A 23100-nucleotide genomic window follows, 5' to 3' on the forward strand; every position below is an offset into this window, starting at 1 on the left:
CCCAGACCAGTGTGAACCAGCTCATTTGAGAGCCGGTCACACTCGCATCTCATGTGAATTGGATGAGGAGAAACTCGCATCTCATGTGAATTGGATGAGGAGAAACCCGCATCTCATGTGAATTGGATGAGGGGAAACCCGCATCTCATGTGAATTGGATGAAGGGAAACCCGCATCTCATGTGAATTGGATGAGGGGAAACCCGCATCTCATGTGAATTGGATGAGGGGAAACCCGCATCTCATGTGAATTGGATGAGGGGAAACCCGCATCTCATGTGAATTGGATGAGGGGAAACCCGCATCTCATGTGAATTGGATGAGGGGAAACCCGCATCTCATGTGAATTGGATGAGGGGAAACCCGCATCTCATGTGAATTGGATGAGGGGAAACCCACATCTAATTTGCACATATGTAAACCCAGCCTTAGACGTTTAAACAAATACTTTCTCATTCATTGTATCTTGACAGTTTAAGTCTGGGTATGATATTCATGGACTGCAGTTCTTGGAACAGTAACTTGCAGGCATACGGAATCCTCAGCGAGGAGACATGACAGGAGGACTTGCAGTAATGGCACCTTAAAAAAAAGAAAGACAAAGTCAGGCTGGTCCACTCTGGGAAAAAACAAATGTCAGCAGATTTCCCACATACTGTATATGCAGTGCAATAGTGATTGAGTGACAGACATTTACTCTTTGTTCATTCTCACCTCAAAGTCCTGCATTTTGCCGTGGTGAGAATGACACTGTCTAAAATCTACATAAAACAGAATGCAATGATTTGCAAACCTCGTAAACCCATATTTTATTCATAATAGAAAATAGAAAAACATATCAAATGGTAAAAAGGTCATTATGGAATTGATGGCAGCAACACATCACAAAAAAGTTGGGACAGGGCCATGTTTACTACGGTGTAGCATCCCCTCATATTTTAACAACTTTCTGTAAACATTAGCCGGAAGGTCCCTCTCCTCTTTAGTCTGGGGGACGCAGCATCATGGCTGCCAAATATATTTAGACTTGTGTGACCACAGCACAGTTTTCTCACTTTGAAACGGAGGTGCTTTGGGATCATGTGCAGGTTTGGCTTCTTCTTTGCATGATAGAACTTTACCTTCCATTTGTGTTCACAGCGATTCAGTATTCCTGAGCCCACGCAGTGATGTCCACCACAGAATCATGCCCGTTTTTAATACAGTGCTGCCTGAGGGCCTGTAGATCAGGGTCACCCAACATTGCATTTCCACCTTGTCCTTTGTGCAAAGATATTTTTCCAGTTTATTGGAATCTTTTGATATTATGTACTGTAGATGATGATATATTGTCTTTGCAATTTTACATTGAGGAATATTGTGCTGAAATGAATCAACATTCTTAGAAGCAGCTTACCACAGAATGGTGAACCTCTGCCCATTTTTAATTCTAAGACATTCTGAATGAAAGATACCCAATCATGTTACCAATCTGTTGCCAATTACGGTACCCAAGTAAGTTGCAAAATATTCTTTCAGCTCTTCCTTGCTCGTACCACTTTGCCAGCTTTTTGTTACCATGTCCAAAATTTGAGACTTGTTGCTGCCATCAATTTGAAAATGTATTTATTCCTTAAAAATTGTACAGTTTCTCAGTTTAAACATTTTAAATGTATTTCTACGGTGATCATGGGTTTAGGAGATTTGCTGGGAGAATTTTTTTAATTGCCCCACCCCCACATACATTACATTAATCCTATGCATTAAGGTGAAAAAACGTCTGGCAGTCACCAACCCCCCAGCTCCCCTCCATTTACCTGCCTGAGCCGTTGAATTCAGTTGGTGGTGACTCCCTCTCTCCACGTGGTTCCGTCTGTTGATTGGATAGATTGATAGCAGCGCAGCCAATGGCTCCCACTGCCGTCAATCAAATCCAATGTCTTGGGCGCCGAGGCCGAGTCATACATTCGGCGGCTATGGACACCAAATGAATGACTCTGGAGTGTGCCCACAAGGTAACCCCTGGGGAGAGCTCTTCTCATAGGGGGTTATCTTATGTGGGGAGGAGCCAAGGGACCCCATAAGTTGGTGTTTGGGGCCACGCTGTACAAAACTAGCTGCACAGCAGGCAAGTATGACATGTTTGTTATTTTTTAAAATAAAGCTTTACAATTAAATCACTTTAATGCAGCTCCAGCCCCCCCCTCTATACTTAATTGAGCCTTCTCTCTTATACTTACTCTCCCCTTCCTCATAGGCTCAGACAGCAGTGGGAGCCATTGTCTCCCACTGCTGTCAACCACAAGCAGTGACGAGGGAGGTGGGGGTGGAGCTGAGCCATGCTCTGTGTGTCAATGGACACACACAGCCGGCTAGGGAGCGAGCGTGTACGAGTGCCTCCATAGCAAGCAGGAGCGCCAGTAGGGGATCCAAGAAGAGGGGGACTGGGGCTGCTCTGTGCAAAATCATTGCACAGAGCAGTTAGGTACAACATGTTTGTTATTTAAATAAAAATGTATTTACAGTCACCTGCAATAGAGACCTCAATGGGCTCTATGGTTGAATTCACAACCCCCATGGGCAGCAAGACCAGATAAGTAAGGCAAGTATTAGGGTCTTCTTTTAAAAGGAAGCATTTTCAAAAATGTATTTCATGTAGCAACAACATCACTTTGAACTAGTTACACCCGAAAAAAACTTTCAGATTGCCTACCAGCCAGAATAGCCCAGCAGGCCACACTCTCCACAGACGTCCACCTCAAAGGCATCACTAGAGATCATCAGTCTCTCGAGCAACAGCATGCTGGCGCCATAACCAATCAAACAATCTCGTTCCATTTCACCGAGACGCAAACCACCATCACGAGAGCGTCCTTCAGTGGGTTGCCTGGAGGGACATAATGGAGAAACAATAGTATTTGTAGCATTATGAAACTAGAATGCAATAAAGTATAAACAACTGCTTGATGTGAATGGTGCTTTCCCTATAACCACCTGATCAGTCACAGTTACATATAAAAATAAAATAAAAATCATAGATCGCTTTTCATGGATTGAAAAGGCTTAGTAAGTGGCAAGAGTGTTGGGCAACCATACCTTGCTGGAGTATGGGCGTTTGGGAAGCAGTGTCACTTTGAATGGGCAATGTCTCTAACCAAGAGAGATTGGATAGAATCACTTTTACCCCACACTAGCTTACAGGATTCTGATCTCAGCTACAATGGTGTATAAAGTGGATGAATACATTCCCTAATACAACCCTATTTTACTCATCTATATAGCACAATGAGTGGATACAGTATAGATGTTAGCGTCATCTAATTGAAGTTGTTGTCACTGTGTTTAGAGGTTTTCACAAACTATAGAGATATGATCCTGAAAGAAGTTAAATAGCAGCCAAGGTGTTTGACTTGGAAAACCTCCACTGAAGCTGCTCACAAACAAAAGCTGAGCACATTAAACAAACTGAAGACAAGCAGGATATGGCGACAGCTTTTTCGGACAGCAGAGCCGCCCCGTCAGCTGCAGATGTTACAGACGCTGCACTACACGGATGCAAGAGGGGAACACACATTATCCTGACCAACCTTCTACAAACAACCAAAGCCCACTCACTGACAGTTTCTTTCTATTGATTACTCTACGGAGAAGAAAAAAAAAAAGTCTACTTTTTTCAGCATATCACAGAATGCAAAGAACATGCTTTACTAGGGTCAAACTGAAGAGTGGATTCCCACTATTAACTGCCCTTATGCAGCAGCACAAAATACAGTGCAAATAAGCCGACACTTATTCTTAATGTCAATAAGCAGAATTTGTTTTTCCATTTTGGATATAGTGTCAAAAAAAAAAAAAAATTCAGGTCAAGTCTGATACTTTTGGGTAGATTCACCCTTCACTATCTGTCCCTGTGACACCCATACAAGCACTGTGTTGAATGGTTGTCACTGCGGTAGGAAGGCACAGACAGCTACAGAAACTTTAACCCTTTCCCACTCTACCAAAAAATTTGTATCGTTAAAGAACAATAAGGACCGAGACTGCAATATTAAAGTGGATGTAAACCCGATTTTTTTTGCTGTCACAATATAGAGAAAATGTTTCCTATCATCTGTGCCCAGTCTTGCCACAAAGAGTTAAACCAGCTCTGAGCAATCCTCTTATTGTTCAGTGAGATTAAACGAACTAACCGAGAAAAACCTTGGTCCGTTACGCCCCCTTGCTGTGAGTGACAGGTTATTTACAGATCTAGTCTAATGTATAATTTACATATATCATGCACTAGCCTGAAGACAGGCATTATTTTTTAATTCCCACCCCCACTCCTTTTCTGAAGTCATGTGGCTACTTTTCTGGATTTTGACTGGATGTTAGCAGAATTCAGTGTAAGCAATACCTAGGATAAAATGCATGTTGACAAGGGGAGTGTAGAGGTGGGCGGGGAGTCTACTGACATAACGACTCCACCCACAGAGCTCCAGACAACAGATCCACCCACAGAATCTGCAGTTTTTCAGTTCTTATAACAGACAGAGGGGAGACGTTTGACAGGTAAAAATACATGCAGGAGACATCTATATCCGTATAGATCAGCACTATGGCAGTAGTTTAGAAAGGATGAGAGTGGGTTTACATCCACTTTAATAATTGTACTTCTTCCCTACTTTATTCAAAATTAAATGTTTTGGCTGATGTTGGGTTTCAAAATAAATTTGTATTGAAGTAGAAATGAGATGGTCATGATTGACCTTTTCTTCTAAAAACGCTAGCGGTTTGGGCTAGTAGATGCTAAATCATTGGCTTCCGTACTTCTACTTCATTGAAGTTTTCAAAGAGGTTCTGATTGAATGGGTTTTCTATACCTACAGTAATGTGCAAAAGTTTTAGGCAGGTGTGAAAAATGCTGTAAATTAGGAATGCTTTTAGAAATAGAAGTGTTAATTGATTAAAATAAACTATTAACAAAATGGAAAGTAAATGAACAGAAGAGAAAGCCTAAACAATATTTGGCGTGACTGTCTTTGGCTTCAAACAATCATCAGTAATTCTAGGTACACACAGTGCTTTAAGGAACTTAGCAGGTAGGTAGTTCCAAACATCTTGGAGAAGCAACCAAAGATCTTCTGTGGATGTAGGCTGCCTCAAATCCTTCTGTCTCTTCATGTAATCCCAGACAGACTCGATGTGGGACCAGACCTCTGTGAGGGCCAAACCATTACTAAAGATAGGACATGGGCTGTATGTATGGGGTCGTTGTCCTGCTGCAGAACAAAATCTGTGGCCAATCACACATTTCCCTGATGGTATGGCATGATGGATAAATATCCTACTGCATTTCCCAGCATTGAGGACACCATTGATCCTCACCAAATTCAACTTGCAGAAATGCAGCCCCAAACTTACACGGAACCTCCACCATGCTTTACTGCTGCCTGTAGACACTCATAAGTTTGCATTTTAAAACTGTACAACACCCTCCCCTGAACTGATTCTATCTCTGCAAAAGCTGCACATACAGTGCATTCAGAAAGTATTCACAGCACTTCCTGTGAATAGGTGTGCCAAGCTTGTAGCATCATATTCAAAAAGACTTGAGGCTGTAACTGGTGCCAAAGGTGCTTCAAAAAAGTATTGAGCAAAGGCTTTGAATACTTATGTACATGGGTGTTAGAGTATATGATCAACTGTAACTCCATTTTGTCTTTTGTCGCCGTATTTTTACATTTTTGCAAAGATTTCAAACAAACTTCTATCATGTTGTCATTATGGGGAATGGTTTGTGGAATTTTGGAGGAAAATAATGATTTTAATCTATTTTGGAATAGGGCTGTAGCATAACAAAGGTGGAAAAAGTGAAGCGCTGTGAATACTTTCCGGATGCACTGTACTCAGAGATCACCTGCAGGGGAAGCTGATGGAAAGTAGTCGAGTATTACATTACATACAGCACACCTATCTGACCCCTGATCACATGCTTTTATACAGATATGCGAGTACACTGTACCTGGTAAGGACAGCCCTGGGTCCTCTGGCTCGAGCATGCATCTTATCCAGCACCATGTGCTTTAGTTTCTGGTAGTATACTGGCCCAAAGTAAATATAGGCCTCAAGTGGCTCCCTGCAAGATAAAAGAGAAAAGTCAGACAGGCACTGGACTTGTGTGCAGCACATTTAAAGTAAGCATAAGGTGCCACCACATCCCAATTGAGACGAGAATGGGGCGAGTAGGTATGACTTTTCCACATGCATTCACTGAACTAGGCCCCAGCACCATCAGTTAGGGACTTGGAAGTGCTTAAAACCGACACAAAATACAGAGAAAGGTACGATTACATTACTTGTATCTATGGCAGGCCCCATAAATGATGCAATTTCCTTTCCTGCAAAAAAGAAAATCACTTGATTTTCCCCATCAACACAGGCGGTGTTGATGGGGGCATCCCTCCCGTGGAGCTACAGTCATCCCGGCAGGGGGGGGGGAGGAGGTGGAAAGCTATCCCTGCCTGGAGAAGACAGGGATTATTGTTAGCGCCTGTAGCCGCTGGCAATAATAGCATGCTAGTAATCTGACATGCTGGTTGTGCCCAAGTTGATCGATCAACTTGGGCACAAGGTGCCCTATGATGTATGGGCTCAGTCTGCCCATACATACAGTCGTGGCTGAAATTGTTTGCACCCCAGAAACTCTTCCAGAAGAAAAAGTATTTCTCACAGAAAAGTATTGCAGTAACACATGTTTTGCTATACACATGTTTATTCCCTTATGTGTGTATTGGAACAAAACAAAAAAAGGGAGGAAAAAAAGCAAATTGGACATAATGCCACACAAAACTCCAAAAATGATCTGGTCAAAATTCTTGCCACCCTTTATTTGGTTGCACACCCTTTGGAAAAAATTACTGAAATAAGTCGCTTCCTATAACCATCAATAAGCTTCTTACACCTCTCACCCAGAATTTTGGGCCACTCTTCCCTTTGCAAACTGCTCCAGGTCTCTCTTATTGGAAGGATGTGCAACCAAATAAAGGGTGCCAAGAATTTTGACCAGCCCATTTTTGGAGTTTTGTGTGACATTGTCCAATTTGCTTTGATTCCTCCTTTTTTTGTTTTGTTTCAATACACACAAAGGGAACATGTGTATAGCAAAACATGTGTTACTGCAATACTTTTCTGTGAAAAATACTTGATTTTCTGGAAAAATTTCTGGGGTGCCAACAATTTCAGCCATGACTGTAGATCGAATCTTGGCAGGTCCCTGCGGAACCAGCGGAAATGTAATCCATCTATGGCCAGCCTAAGGGAAATATATATATACACACACACACATTATATAATATTATATAATATATTCTTTTTTTTATTTCTTTAAAAGTGTATTTTGTGCGTGTACTCGAGAGAGGAGCCGGACCGCAGGAGTTGGGAGTAGGCAGGCCTCCCCCAGAGGCAATCTGCCACCTTTCTCCATGCTATATATATATATATATATATATATATATATATATATATATATATATATATATATATATATATATATATATATATATATATATATATATATATATATATATATATATACATACATATATACATATATCTCACACACATATACTAGAGCTGCACGATTAATCGTCGTTATCTTGATCTTTTTCCCCGATTCTTGACACAGGGTTTCACAATCTTTGACATGAAAATAATTTTCTCTCTGCACTTTGGTATGCAAAGAATTTCCTCTCTGCTCTCAGCCAAAAGTCAAAGTCTGGGCAATCTGCCAAGTCTGGGCAGCCTGCCAAGTTTTGAAAACATTCTTTGGCCTCTTTTACACGGAGCGGACCCTTTTTGTGTCCGCTCCGTGTGTCCGCAAAAGCTCAGCGGGGATCATCCGTAATCCCCGCTCAGCTGTCGGCGGATAGGGCAGTCCCCGCACATAGACCGCCCTGTCTCTCCTCCGCTCTCCCCTATGGGGAATCGGATGAAGACGGACCGTCTGTCCGTCTTCATCTGATCCGTTCCGCCAGACGGAAGAAAAATAGGGTTTTCTTCCGTCCGAAAAAACGGATCCTGACGAACGCGGATGGTTGCGGACGTTAGCGGATGCATCATCCGCTAACGGACGCAATCCCATAGGGATGCATTACAAGTCCGTAAACGGACTTGTAATAAACGGACGAACTGTCCGTACGTCTGAAAGGGGCCTTTATCAGTGGAAAGTCAAGTCTCAACATTGTATCACATTGACTTCTGTATGTAAATTAGGAACGTTTAAACCACTTAACCACTTAAGCCCCGGACCAATATGCAGCCTAAAGACCCAAGGGGTTTTTACAGTTCGGGACTGCGTCGCTTTAACAGACAATTGCGCGGTCGTGCGACGTGGCTCCCAAACAAAATTGGCGTCCTTTTTTCCCCACAAATAGAGCTTTCTTTTGGTGGTATTTGATCACATCTGCGGTTTTTAGTTTTTGCGCTATAAACAAAAATAGAGCGACAATTTTGAAAAAAAAGCAATATTTTTTACTTTTTGCTGTAATAAATATCCCCCAAAAACATATATAAAAACATTTTTTTTCCTCAGTTTAGGCCGATACGTATTCTTCTACCTATTTTTAGTAAAAAAAATCGCAATAAGCGTTTATCGATTGGTTTGCGCAAAATTTATAGTGTTTACAAAATAGGGGATAGTTTTATTGCATTTTTATTTTTTATTTTTTTTTTACTACTAATGGCGGCGATCAGCAATTTTTTTCGTGACTGCGACATTATGGCGGACACTTCGGACAATTTTGACACATTTTTGGGACCATTGTCATTTTCACAGCAAAAAATGCATTTAAATTGCATTCTTTATTGTGAAAATGACAGTTGCAGTTTGGGAGTTAACCACAGGGGGCGCTGTAGGAGTTAGGGTGCACCTAGTATGTGTTTACAACTGTTTGGGGGTGTGGCTGTAGGAATGACGTCATCGATCGTGTCTTCCCTATAAAGGGAATGACGCGATCGATGCGCCGCCATAGTGAAGGACGGGGAAGCCGTGTTTACACACGGCTCTCCTCGTTCTTCAGCTCCGGGGAGCGATCGCGACGGAGCGGCTATAAACAAATAGCCGCGCCGTGGTCCCGGATCGCTCCCCGAGCGGACCCGACCTCCGCATGTAGCGGGGGGGGTCCCGATCGGACCCCCCACCCGCTAATAGGCGAGGACGTACCCATACGCCCATGTGCCTGTACGTGCCATATTGTGGACGTATATGTACATGGGCTGGTCCTTAAGTGGTTAAACACCAATCCTTTTTCTGACAGCTCTTTTCAAGTTAAAATTATATTTTTTTGCTAGAAAATTACTTAGAACCCCCAAACATTATATCATTTTTTAGTAGAGACCCTAGAGAATAAAATGGCGGGTGTTGCAATATTTTATGTTGCACTGTATTTGCGCAGTCTTTTTAAATGCATTTTTTTGGGAAAAAATTACTTTACTTTAATGAATTAAAAAAGAAAAAAAACTAGCCAGTAAAGTTAGCCCATTTTTTTTTTGTATAAATGTAAACGATTTTACTCCGTGAGATTCGTGATCTTTATTCTAAGCAAAAAAATTGTGATTCTCATTTTGGCCAGAATCGTGCAGCTCCAACACACACACACACACACACACACACACAGCTGATTAAAACTTTCAGGAACCACTCAATTCTGACGTACAAGCATGACCTCTATAAGCCTGTTAAACAGAATGAGAATGCCGGTCATCCAAGAGCTTTGCATGCTGCTCAGTTTTGAGCTTGTGGAAAACAAGAAAAGTGGATTTATAAAAATGTATCAGTCCAGTGGCCAAAGACTCCAGTCTTCACCTTCTTTCCGAGCTACAACCACCAAAGAATCCTCCAGGTCCAATGCTTCCTGGTTCCATCTGCCAACTGCTACAACACAAGGCAATAAGAACTAGGCATCCGACACATAACTGTGTGCTGAATGCTGAAGATTCTTTGATGACCTTAGCCTGTCAAGAGAGTGAAGGTAGACGTTGCATTTCCCCAGGTTAATAAGAATATTTTGCATAGTGTTCTTTTCTTGGGACAAAGTCTTTATAAAAAATGTGACTGCATGGACATTTCTGACCAAGTTGGCAATTAGTGCATCATGTGTGGAAATCAATATATAAAATGTCTCCAACGCCATCAGACATGCAGCTTTATCCACAAGAAAATCCTATTACCAAACAGAATACACTCATGAAAAGCTTATGTCACACTAGCTAAAGCCAGAAGATCATTCCTTTCCGCAGATCTTAGCACTTGTACAGAGGGTGCATCAACAACAGTGCCCCCTTCAAAAGGCACCAGGGTACTCTACTAGTGCACACAACGGAGAGCCCAATAGAGTCACTGGTGCCCTTTCATTCTGACAACATTACAATGAAGAAAAGGGTAGAACAAATATATCCACTTACTATCTATAGCATGATACCATCCGAATATATTTAATCCCACTTTATGAAGAGGGTCTTACCCAGTGATTCCAGAGGTAACATAATCTTTTCCCAAGTAGTTGTAGCCATATCGTATTAGGTCTTCACAGACGTCTTTAACCTTGCTGCCTCCAAAGGCCGTTCCATAATGGAACCTGCCATCCAGCACCCCTGCCTTCCCAGCAAGCAGTTCAATAAGTTTTCCCACCTACATGTAGACACAAAAAAAAAAAACACTTGAACTTATAAAAACATGGATTTTTCACAAGACCACCACACCAAAGAAGCAGAATTCAGATTAATATGCCTGAATAGGAGAGTGAACAGTAGAAGAGGATCGGTTGCTTTGTATCAATGCAGACAATTATGAGATATTACTACAAAATGATGGCAGGTTCCCTTTATGTAGGAAACTAATAGTCAAGGATAATATATGCAATTTAACATCTTTATCGGTTTTGAATGCCTGAGAAAAGCTCTCTCTAATTCAAAGAGCTTTACTGCTATAGTGCTGATATTTCTTGTGAGTTTTAAAAGCATGTCAATCTTCAGAGTGTCACTACTTAACCACTTAAGACCCGGACCAAACTGCAGCTAAAGGACCCGGCCAGGAATTGCGATTCGGCACTGCGACGCTTTAACAGACAATTGCGCGGTCGTGCGACGTGGCTCCCAAACAAAATTGGCATCGTTTTTTCCCCACAAATAGAGCTTTCTTTTGGTGGTATTTGATTACCTCTGCGGTTTTTATTTTTTGCGCTATAAACAAAAATAGAGCGACAATTTTGAAAACAATTCAATATTTTTTACTATAATAAATATCCCCCAAAAATATATTAAAAAACATGTTTTTTCCTCAGTTTAGGCCGATACGTATTCTACATATTTTTGGTAAAAAAAAAAAAAAAAAAAAAAAAAAAATCGCAATAAGCGTTTATCGGTTGGTTTGCGCAAAATTTATAGCGTTTACAAAATAGGGGATAGTTTTATTGCATTTTTATAATTTTTTACTACTAATGGCGGCGATCAACGATTTTTTTCGTCACTGCGACATTATGGCAGAAACTTTGGACAATTTTGACACATTTTTGGGACCATTGTCATTTTCACAGAAAAAAGTGCATTTAAAATGCATTGTTTACTATGAAAATTACAATTGCAGTTTGGGAGTTAACCACAGGGGGCGCTGATGGGGTTATGTGTGACCTCATGTGTGTTTACAACTGTAGGGGGGTGTGGCTGTAGGTGTGATGTCATCGATTGTGTTTCCCTATAAAAGGGATCACACGGTCGATGACGCCGCCACAGTGAAGAACGGGGAAGCTGTGTTTACACACAGCTCTCCCTGTTCTTCTGCTCCGGGGACCGATCGCGGGACTCCATCGGCGATCGGGTCCACAGGTCCCGGAGCTTCGAACCGGGTCGCGGGCCCACGGCTGGGCTTAAAGAGCCATGTACGTGGATGTGCCCAGCCGTGCCATTCTGCCAACGTATATCAGCGTGAAGGGGTCCTTAAGTGGTTAAACTGTTACAAAACCCACAACGGTAAAATCAGTTTGTATATGCAGTAAACAATGCTTGCTATACCAACTGTGGAACCCAAGGGGTGAATCCTCTGCATTGTGCAAAAAGGCTGTTTGAGCCCGTTTTCTCTGATCCTCCCCTTCTTCCACAGTCCCCAACCCATCTCCTGACAGAACAGAGCTTTGGGGACGATTTTCACATGCTCAGTTTGGTGTGTATTGCTAGATAATTTTCGTAGACTGGTGCATGTAATCAGCACTGTCCAGACAGATGGTCAGGGGTTCTTCTGCCTCATAGGACAGTCAAAGTAGAATGAAAACTCCTCCCACAAGCTTTAACCAAGCACTCATAGAAGTCAAAGTACTGCTATATACTGTTAATGAGAACATGTATTTAGCAGTTTACTAAAATGATTGCATTTCCATGTTCTGTGGGAGACCAGATATAGTGAATGCAGGGTCCTGGGTTTAGTAACACTTTAACATTGCCCCAAACCTCTTTGTGGTTATCCATGATGTGTGGAGTAGGGACCTTAAACGCTAAACTCCGCTGAAATGATTTTTCATCTGCTTTATCATTTACAACCATACATTTGCATGGAAATAAATAAAATAGCCCAGACTATTCCACACTGGGTTCTATGACTGATACTCTGTGTTTGCTGATCTTCTCCATGCTAGTCTATGCAGGAAACACTCTCCCCTCACTGGCTGTGATTGACAGCAATGGGAGCCAATGGCCAATGAAGAGGGAGAACCCCCAAAGAGCCGAGGCTCTCGCGCACATTGATGGATCTGGTGGGGCTCAGGTAAGTATTTGGGGGGAGGAGGTTTTTTACCTTTGTACATAGAATGTATGAAGGTAAAAAACCTTGAGCCTTTAGAAACACTTTAATGAATCTGCATTAATTTGTGTCTTTCATATCTGATGTTCACTTTTAACCACTTAAGACCCGGACCTTTAGGCAGCTAAAGGACCAGGCCATTTTTTTTGCGATTCGGCACTGCGTCGATTTAACTGACAATTGCGCGGTCGTGCGACGTGGCTCCCAAACAAAATTGGCGTTCTTTTTTTTCCCACAAATAGAGCTTTCTTTTGGTGATATTTGATCACCTATGCAGTTTTTATTATTTGCGCTATAAACAAAAATAGAGCGACAGTTTTGAAAAACAAAAAATGCATTATACATTGCTTTTTGCTATAATAAATATCCCCCAAAAATATATATAAAAATTTTTTTTCCCTCAGTTTAGGACGTATTCGTATTCTTCTGGTAAAAAAAAAAAAACGCAATAAGCGTTTATCGATTGGTTTGCGCAAAATGTATAGCGTTTACAAAATAGGGGATAGTTTTATTGCATTTTTATAATTTTTTTTTTTTAACTACTAATGGCGGCGATCAGCGATCTTTTTCGTGACTGCGACATTATGGCGGACACTTGGGACAATTTTGACACATTTTTGGGACCATTTTCACAGCAAAAAATGCATTGTTTACTGTAAAAATTACAATTGCAGTTTGGGAGTTAACCACAAGGGGGCACTGAAGGGGTTAAGTGTGACCTAATTTGTGTTTCTAACTGTAGGGGGGTGTGGCTGTAGGTGTGAGGTCATTCATTGTGTTTCCCTATAAAAGAGAACACACGATCAATGACGGTGCCATAGTGAATAACAGGGAAGCTGTGTTTACACACAGCTCTCCCCGTTCTTCAGCTCCGGGGACCAATCGCGGGACTCCAGCGGCGATCGGGTCTGCGGGTCCTGTGGTCACGGAGCTTCGGACCGGGTCGCGGGCGCGCGCCCGCGACCCACGGCTAGGCAGAGGACGTACCTGTACGTGCTTGTGCCCAGCCGTGCCATTCTGCCGACGTATATGTGCAGGAGGCGGTCCTTAAGCGGTTAAAGAGTTTGTTACCCCAGCACTTCATATTCCTGATCTGTACCATGTACTTGTATGAGAAAGTCTCCGGTTCTCTTTGTATTGCTTCCTTTGTGTGAAATTCCTGGTGTTCCTGCCTGACCCTCTGCTTTCCTATTAAAAACTGACCACCCTAAGCAGGATTTCACAGCGTGGTCAGTTCTCTAGCTATGCTGGGAACTCTGTGTACTCTCCTTCAGTAATCAAACTTGTCCTGACAACCCCCTGCTGCACAGCCATTCACTGGGAAGCTCAGTGTGCTGCTGCTTCTCCTCCTTCCAACTCCTATGCAGCTGAGAACAGAGGGAATGCAATCCCTTACAAAAAAAAAAAAAAAAGTATTAATGCTTTTTTTTTTATATCTATACAAAAAGTGTTTTACCTTTCATTTCTATTTGAAACTGAATGGCTTGTTTTACACGATCGTTTACAATCACTTTTAAAACAATGGCTATCCCTGCCCTATACTATAAGTAACTTTAAATCAAATGGAATAGTATCAGAAGTCAAAAGCCAAGCTAGAATATATACTAAAGTGCAAAATGTTGTCTTCAGTCAGATAACAATAGCGATGTCAGGAGACCACCGCAATTTTCTCCACCGTGGCGAATGGAATTGCTGTGGATTAGAAGTAAACTATCTTACATGGAATTTAATTCAGTGTTCTCAATGTCCCTAAAGCCTGTATTAAAGTCAGCTGGAAGTTTATTACGTTCACTTTCAGGAAAACTATTTTAGGTCCCTTTCACACGGGGTGGATCCGTTTTGATGGACTCTGTTTGCTCAGAGGGGGATCGATCCGCTGATCCCTACAGGTCTGTCTCCTCTCACTGTCCTATCAGAGCCCTGCTCTCCTCTATATAGAGATCGGATGAAAATGGACAGCCTGTGTTTTCATCCGATCTGACCCCCTGGACAGAGGCCAGGCCGGTGTCAGCGGATACATATCTGCTGACATCCGCCTCCCCATAGAAGTCAATTTGTGACCGGATCGGATGCGCCTCAAAAAAGGACAGGGGGATCCGATTAATCCGATCATGTGAAAGGGGCCCAAAAAGGATTCCAGCATCATAATGACAAAATGCTGATAGGATCGTCGAACACTCAGGTAGATCTATCCAAATATATGAAGTGCATACAGTTATAGATTTCTTAAAAAAAATAAAAACACATTGCCAGTTCGGTATTCCGCAGAAATCTGCCTATAAAATAATTTGGCACATGACAGCTGAAACCAGGCCTACAGCAGGAGAGCTTTCTCCACATGTTATTCAGCATGGAAGGGTACAAATATAACAGTATTACACCCAAAACTAAAGATGTAATATAATGCAGTTTACCAATCAGATGTTATTGAGGCTCCTCCCCTCTGTTTTTACCTGGTGATCTGGCCAGTAATACACCTCCTGTATTAGAATTCCTACACTCTGGATGAAGGCGCACAGGGGGCACCATTGGACAGCATCATTGTCAGTCTGGGGAGGGCAATGTTAGAAGTACTAGCAGATTTAGATACACTAAACACCTTGACTGCCTTCAGGCCCTTTTCTTCTTTCATACTCTTCCCACCCCAGTTTTTGATATATACCTTTTGATGGATATGCGCACCTTGTCATGGTCCCAGTACTGCTGCCCCACACAATGGCACTTTGTTAGTGACTGGGAAATAAAGGGATTCTGGGAGTGGTTTAGGATTCATAATCTTATCAGTATTTATCCTTTTTCTCTGATCACATTTGTACTTTCATGTACTCTGCAATGAGGGTTTTCTCTCATCATTCGTCCTTTCACATGCAACATTATCAAGATGTGGTTCTTTTATAGCATTTTTGTTGATTATGATGGCTGGATATGTTTCTATTCTTGACATTATGTGATCTACTTCTAGAGAGATAAATATAACCCCCCCCCCCCAAAAAACACAAAACATACACTAAACAAATTGAAGCTAAACTCCAGCTCACACTTTATAAGCAGCAACTGCTACATATTTCTTCCTTTTAGGATCATGGTTTTACATAAAGAAAAGCTGATCACTGGTGGTTGAAAGTGGTTTGTCTCATCCCTGTAACTGCTACTTCTGTAAGAGAGCTTGTTCTTTTGAAAAACAACACTTACTGGCTGGATCACCAGGGGAAAATAAATGAAGGGACTAAAAAAAACAAACACAAAAAACAACAACCACTTAGGCTTCATTTCCACGGACGTTTTTACTGCCACTTTTCTGAGCATTTTTTGCAGCTTAAAAACGGCTCTCCATGTTAGCCTATGGCCTCATGCCCACTATGAAGTTTTTGAGCTGTAGATGGCTGAGACGTTTTTAAGCTGCAAAAAAAAAAACACAGGACTAGTGCGTTCTGAAGCTCCAGCGTTAGAGCTGTAAGGACGTCAGACGCCGGCAAAAGTGATTTAACAAGGCTTAACGCTGTGTTAAGCCTCGTCCTGCGTTTCTTTCTCTATTCGAAAAAATCAATGGTTCCGTATGGGAGCCCATTGATTTGAATAGAGGTCGCACCAGAAGTCGGATCAAGATGATCCGACTTGCGGGGCGACTGGTGTGCAGAGAATCTTGAAGGGTAACCTCCTGCAAATTAAAAAATTTGCGTGAGGTTCCCCCCCAGGATGATTACCAGACCCTTCGGTCTGGTATGGATTTTAAGGGGAACACATACGCTGAAAAAAACGGCGTGGGGGTTCCCCCAAAATCCATACCAGACCCTTATCCGAGCATGCCGCCCGGCCGGTCAGGAATGGGGGTGGGGACGAGCGAGCGCCCATGGGTAGGGGTAGGGGTACGATGTACCCCATACTCATTCACGTAGGGTGTGTGGCAGGTATCTGGGGGCCCCCTTATTAAAGGGGGCTCTCAGATTCTGATAAGCCCATTGCCCGCAGACCCCGACAACCAACGGCCAGGGTTGTCGGGAAGAGACCCTTGTCCCCATCAACATGAGGGCATGCGGCCTGGTAGGGCGTAGGTGTTCCCCTTAAAATCCATACCAGACCGAAGGGTCTGGTATCATCCTGGGGGGAAACCTCACGCAATTTTTTTTTTAATTTGCGCAGTGTTCCCCTTCAATATTCTCTGCACACCAGTTGCCCCACAAGTCGGATCATCTTGATCCGACTTCTGGTACGACCTCTATTCAAATCAATGGGCTCCCATAGGGAACCATTGATTTTCAATAGAAACAGAAAAACGCGGCTGAAAACTAGTGTGGCAAAACGTGCATTGAATTCAATGCAAAACGCGAAAAGAAATCCCGTTAAAAACGCAGCTTTTTTCCTGGCGTCTGTACTAGCTTTACAGCCCATTTTTTAAAACGACCATGGAAATTAAGCCTAAAAAGCAGCCACCAAGACTGAAAGCAAATACTGGGAAATTCAAAAAGAAAATCCAACTGTCATCCACACTAAACTATTGATGAAATAAGGAATCTATAGAAGAAGAAAAAAAAAATATTACATAATTATATAAATCAAAATACAGAGGTGAAACTATTTCACCTGTCAAACATGCTCTGTATGGAATGATCTCAGTTTATTGCCTATATAATTCGAAACAAAAAATTCACTTACCGTCATACGCGATGGATAGCCATGAGGATTCATGATGATGTCGGGGCAGATGCCAGTTTCACAGAAGGGCATATCTTCCTGAGGAACGATCAAACCACACACGCCTGCCGAGAAAATTAAACAAATGTTAAAAGCTGTTAACTGCCCGTTTCAGATGCAAACCAAACAGCAACCATAGTCACCAAGTGCCAATATTATGGATGTCACAAATCAAACAGGTTGCAACATCCCAAGTATCATGTCATTGAATAATTGCACAGAGAACTCACTCCGGCGCTCCAGGCCATTTCATGTGGCCCTCCGCACCTCTCCTGCAGCTGCAAGAAAGCTCCAGCCCTCCTCTGGTCCTCCTCCAGACCACTAGTTTCTGCTTTCAATCAATGCATCCAGCTTCTTCCCAGCAGCAGCATAAGGAAAGGGGGGTGCACTGTGATGTAAGGGAGACTCAACTTCTGATGGTGGGGTGGCTCTTGATATCTAATGTAAGGGGAGGGGATGCGCTGGACATCTAATCTCACAGATACAACCGGCCCTTTGGAGGACAATCATAATGCTGATGCAGCCCACAATGAAATTGAGTTTGACACCCCCCGTTATACAGGATTTATATAGCACCAACAGTTTGCACAGTGCTTTACAACATGAGGGCAGACAGTACAGGTACATTAAAATTCAATACAGGAGGAATCATAGGGCCCTGCTCATTAGAGCTTACAATCTAGAAGAGAAGGTCAAGTGTTAAAAAAGGTAATAACTGTGGAGGGTGAGCTGATGTAGAAAATGGAAATAAAGTTGTTCGGTGTGGGTAGGAAAGGCTTCTCTGAAGAGGAGGGTTTTCGGGGATCGTCTACTCTAAAAGCTAATAGAGTAGGAAATAAAATCGGACAGATTGGGGTAAGGAGTTCCATAGAATTGGAGAGGCTCTGGAAAAGTCATGAAGATGAGCATGGGAGGAGCCGACGAGGGAGCTAGAGAGCAGGAGGTCTTGAGAAGAACGTAGAGAACGACTAGGCTAGTGATGTAGCTGGGGGCTAAATTGTGGATGGCTTTATAAGTAGTTATTATTTTTAATTTAATTCATTGGGTGAGCTGAAGCCAGTGAAGGATTGACAGGGAGGAATAGACACAGAGCGATTGTTAAGGAGGAGTCTGGCAGCAGCATTCATGATGGATTGAAGGGGGGATATAAATCTAGTAATCCCATGATTAAACTTCCACTGTGTGTTGGGGGGGATGCAGTGACCACGAGACTACCTGAACAGATTTAAATAGGTATTCTAACACCCGTCAGTATTTACTGCTGTCTTTCATCCCATTAGGGAGATTCACCCACTTTATTTGTGCTAGTTACTATCGCTCATTGTGTAAGTGAAAGAAAATCTCAAATTTTGGTTTGTTGCCAGAACAGGAATAGAGGGGAAATCCCTCAAATGGAAAACTACTTCCGCTGACAGCTAGAGATTCCGGTTGTGGCTATGGGACAGAAAGTGAAAATAAATCTCCCCTATGGGACAGATGAGGGGAACAGAACAAAAAAAGGACAGAGGTTATAACCCTCCCTTACTCTATACAAAATGAAAATGTTCTGGCTTTCCTTCTACTTTAAGCCACCTACCTGGCATTCAAGCACATTTCACCTAATTAAACAAGAAGCTGTTGATTGACTTAGTAGCTTAAACTCATTAACTTCAGAGGAAGATCCAATGCATTTTCGATAGCTCATCCCTTAATTGCAATCAGCTAGGGTGAGATTATTATTATACAGGATTTATGTAGAATGGTTGTCCAGTTTTATGTATATCTATTGCAAAACTCACCCCCATCGACCATCTCGACACACTTGGTGTCAGATAATGCTGAGACTTTAAGCTCTTTCTGTAGTCTAGTAGTTTACATTAGACCACAGTAGAGCTAAAAGGGTAACCACTTTCCTGGGAAACATTTTTTTATTTGCAAAAAAAATTTAACATACATCTGTGACACAAGCCATTTGGTAATTTATGGTTACTAAAAATTATATATATTTTCTTTTTAACAACTTACAGACTGCCCGCCGTCGTTATACTTTGAAGAGGAATACCGTTATGGTAGCAACTAGCTACCATAACCCCAGGATCCTCACAATCTCTCAAGAAATCTATGATACAGTGGAATATAATGCATCAGAATAATGGAACATTGTATGAGCTTTGCCTCAGACTATTGTAGGAAGGAGACAAATAGTCTGCTACTGGGTCTCCTGCTATTGTCTATTCAATAAAGGTGTTGTGTTTATACTTGGGATAATGTACAATGTACTGTGCTCTCTCCTTGGGACATAGTCGGTGGGTAAGAGGCATGCTCTTAGTCCTCTGCAGAAGCCCCTATCTTGGTTAGGTCTGTCACAGTTTTTACCACAAAACACATCAAGCAATGTAGGATGCAACCATGTTTTTATTCACTCTACAGGTGATATTCGAAAAATTTGAATATCATGTAAAAGTTAATTTCACTAATGTAACTTAAGAGGTGAAACTAATATACGAGATAAACTCATTACATGCAAAGCAAGATAGTTCAAGCTGTGATTTGTCATAATTGTGAGGATTATGGCTTACAGCTCATGAAAACCCCAAATCTCAGAAAATTAGAATATTGTGAAAAGGTGCAATATTCTAGGCTCAAAGTGTCCCACTCTAATCAGCTAATTAAGCCATAACACCTGCAAAGGGTTCGTGATCCTTTAAATGGTTTCTCAGTCTGGTTCAATAGGAATCACAATCATGGGAAAGACTGCTAACCTGACAGGAGAGAAAGCCTCGAAAAGGTAATTGCAAAAGAAGTTGGATGTTCCCAAAGTGCTGTATCAAAGCACATTAATAGAAAGTTATGTGGAAGGGAAAAGTGTGGACAAAAAAGGTGCACAAGCAGCAGGAATGACCGCAGCCTGGAAAGGATTGTCAGGAAAAGGCCATTCAAAAGTGTTGGGGACTTTCACAACGAGTGGACTGAGCCTGGAGTCAGTGCATCAAGAGCCACCACACACAGACGGATCCTGGACATAGGCTTCAAATGTCGTATTCCTCTTGTCAAGGCCACTCCTGAACAAACAACGTCAGAAGCATCTTACATGGGCTAAAGAAAAACAGACCTGGTCTGTTGCTCAGTGGTCCAAAGTCCTCTTTTCTGCATATTAGTTTTACCTTTTAAGTTGCATTAGTGAAATAAATTAACTTTTGCACGATACTCAAATTTTTCGAGTATCACCTGTATGTCCACACCATATACCTTTTGTTATTTCTAACCATTTCAGAATATGAAGTTCTCTTTCACATATGGTTCAAAAATGTGCTGTCATACCAATGTACATATATGAATTGCAATTCATTTCTGCCGTGTGTGTGTGTGTATGTGTATGTGTATGTGTATATATATATATATATATATATATATATATATATATACATATATACATATACACACACACACACACACACACATATATATATATATATATATATAAATAATCAAACTGTGCTGCTACACCACCTATTTATAAATTGTAACACATCCATGTCATGTCATGTATTATATATATATAATTACATAACATTTTGCACATGTATCTATTGCCATGTGTTATACTTATTTTCGATGTTAAAAAAATGTTACATGGTATGTTTATTATCTATTTGTCACTTGCTTCATAGTCCCAAACAAACCCCCCCTTTAAAATTCCGGATTCAGGGATGGAGGCATATGAACACATGTGCCTCAATAAAAGACCCATTTACCCCCTTCTTTCAGCAATAATCACTGTGTTCTCCCTGTGGGGACGTCTCCCATGGCTGCAGGAAAGAAAATCTCTCCGTCTATGGCATTAGGCTTGAAGACCAGCCATAGACGGAGAGATTTTCTTCTGGCATTAGGCCAGTAATATTTTTTGCTCAACGCAAACAGCTCATCCTCTCCACAATACATCTTCCAGTCTTATCAGGATGGGATGACAGCCAGTGAGATTGACCCACTTCCTGTAAGCACTGGCTGTCAGACACACCTCATGGGGGAATGTCATCACACAACCTGGTCTCACAATACTCCTGGACTGAGCGCGCTCACACATCATTAGCTTGGTTCAGTTCAAGGGGGGGGGGGGGGGGAGACAGCTCCTTTCTCTTCTTTCTCAGTTGTGATTGAGCAATAACATCACTAAATTGGCATGAAAAACAGCAGGAATGAAAGGGGTGTAAAGGGTGTTAAAAAAAAAAGAAAAAAAAAAGAAGAAGATCTAGGGGAATGGGAGGGAATTGAGCAGCAGGGAAAGTTTTACCATAAATCTTAAAGCGGTCCTCCACCCTAAAGTGGAGTCCCGCTGATCGGAACCCTCCCCCCCTCCGGTGTCACATTTGACACCTTTCAGGGGGGAGGGGGGTGCAGACACCTGTCTAAAGACAGGTATTTGCACCCACTTCCGGCCACACGATACGGGCGAAAGACGGGCATTCCGTCACATCCCGTCTGTCGCCCGTTGTGTGCTGGGAACACTCGGCTCCCAGCACACAGCGTGTGAGCCAATCGGCGGGCGCAGCGCGACTCGCGCATGCGCCGTAGGGAACCGGGCAGTGAAGCCGCAGCGCTTCACTTCCTGGTTCCCTCAGCGTGGATGGCGGGGGGAGCAGCAGAGTGACGAGCGATCGCTCGTGCTCTGCTGCGATCGGCGCTGGACTCCAGGACAGGTAAGTGTCCTAATATTAAAAGTCAGCAGCTGCAGTATTTGTAGCTGCTGACTTTTAATATTTTGTTCCCATGGCACATCCGCTTTAAGGAAAAAAATAATAATGGGAGGAGAATTAAAAAAAGTCGAGGAAGATCTGCAAGGTCACGTCTACTCCATCATTAAAATAGTATTGGCGTATCAGCTACAAGAAGGATCATTTTAACAATGCCCGAATTCTGTACTTATTACACTTCCCAAAGCAATAATACATTTTGGCTCCCCATGAAATATTATACATTTTATATGACAGAATACTACAGTTTTTGACACTTGAGTATACTGTACATTGTTACTGGACACTGTACTTTTCGTAAACAACTTACGTCTGACACCGTAAAAGGCGAACGTGCACTAAAGGTACCTTGCAAAGAGCCAACCCCTGAGAACCCCTTTTATGTGCCAAGTCGGTTCCCATAGCAGACTGTCGCTGTGTTGTTTGTTTTGTGTGAAAGTGAGTGATAAAAGAACCATGAAATCGACACAGAAAGGCAAAACAGCAGAAAGAAGTGGGGACTCTCCATCATTGCGGCTCCTACCCTCTGCTGACTCGTGTAACAATGGGATCTCCACAGCCATCCACAGATCCAACACAGCTGTGCATTTCATTAGATGAAGGGGCCGAGTGACACAAGTAAATAATTAACTTATTCTGCTCCGCTGACTGTGCCTGGAAGACCAGTCATAGCTGACAGATTTTAATACAAGATAACACAAAAGGGGCATAATGAGCTTAAGATAAGTTATAGTTTGAACTAATGAACGCCAAGATAGGTAAAGATAAAAATGTAATCCCAAAAGACATAAAAACTGAAAACTGTTGCATTCAAGACGGGCATTTCTAAACAATTGGAATGCCAACGCCAATAATATAAAAGTGTACATTG

The 23100-nt window shown here is 42.1% G+C and overlaps 1 protein-coding gene across 1 annotated transcript in view; it reads right to left on the reverse strand.

Moving 5' to 3' along the window:
• Positions 1-308: 308 nt before the first annotated feature.
• Positions 309-23100, reverse strand: part of POLR3B (RNA polymerase III subunit B) — a 174551-nt gene continuing 151759 nt past the window's right edge. Inside the window, exons 24-28 of the mRNA XM_040345215.1 lie at positions 17461-17564; positions 10481-10647; positions 5983-6096; positions 2692-2865; positions 309-581 (exon numbers count right to left, since the gene is read on the reverse strand). Coding sequence (XP_040201149.1) covers positions 452-581; positions 2692-2865; positions 5983-6096; positions 10481-10647; positions 17461-17564 — 689 coding nt within the window. The 3' untranslated portion in view covers positions 309-451. The remainder of the gene's footprint in view (positions 582-2691; positions 2866-5982; positions 6097-10480; positions 10648-17460; positions 17565-23100) is intronic.

Source organism: Rana temporaria, chromosome 3 (assembly GCF_905171775.1).
Source record: "Rana temporaria chromosome 3, aRanTem1.1, whole genome shotgun sequence".
Classification (NCBI taxonomy): Eukaryota; Metazoa; Chordata; class Amphibia; order Anura; family Ranidae; genus Rana; species Rana temporaria.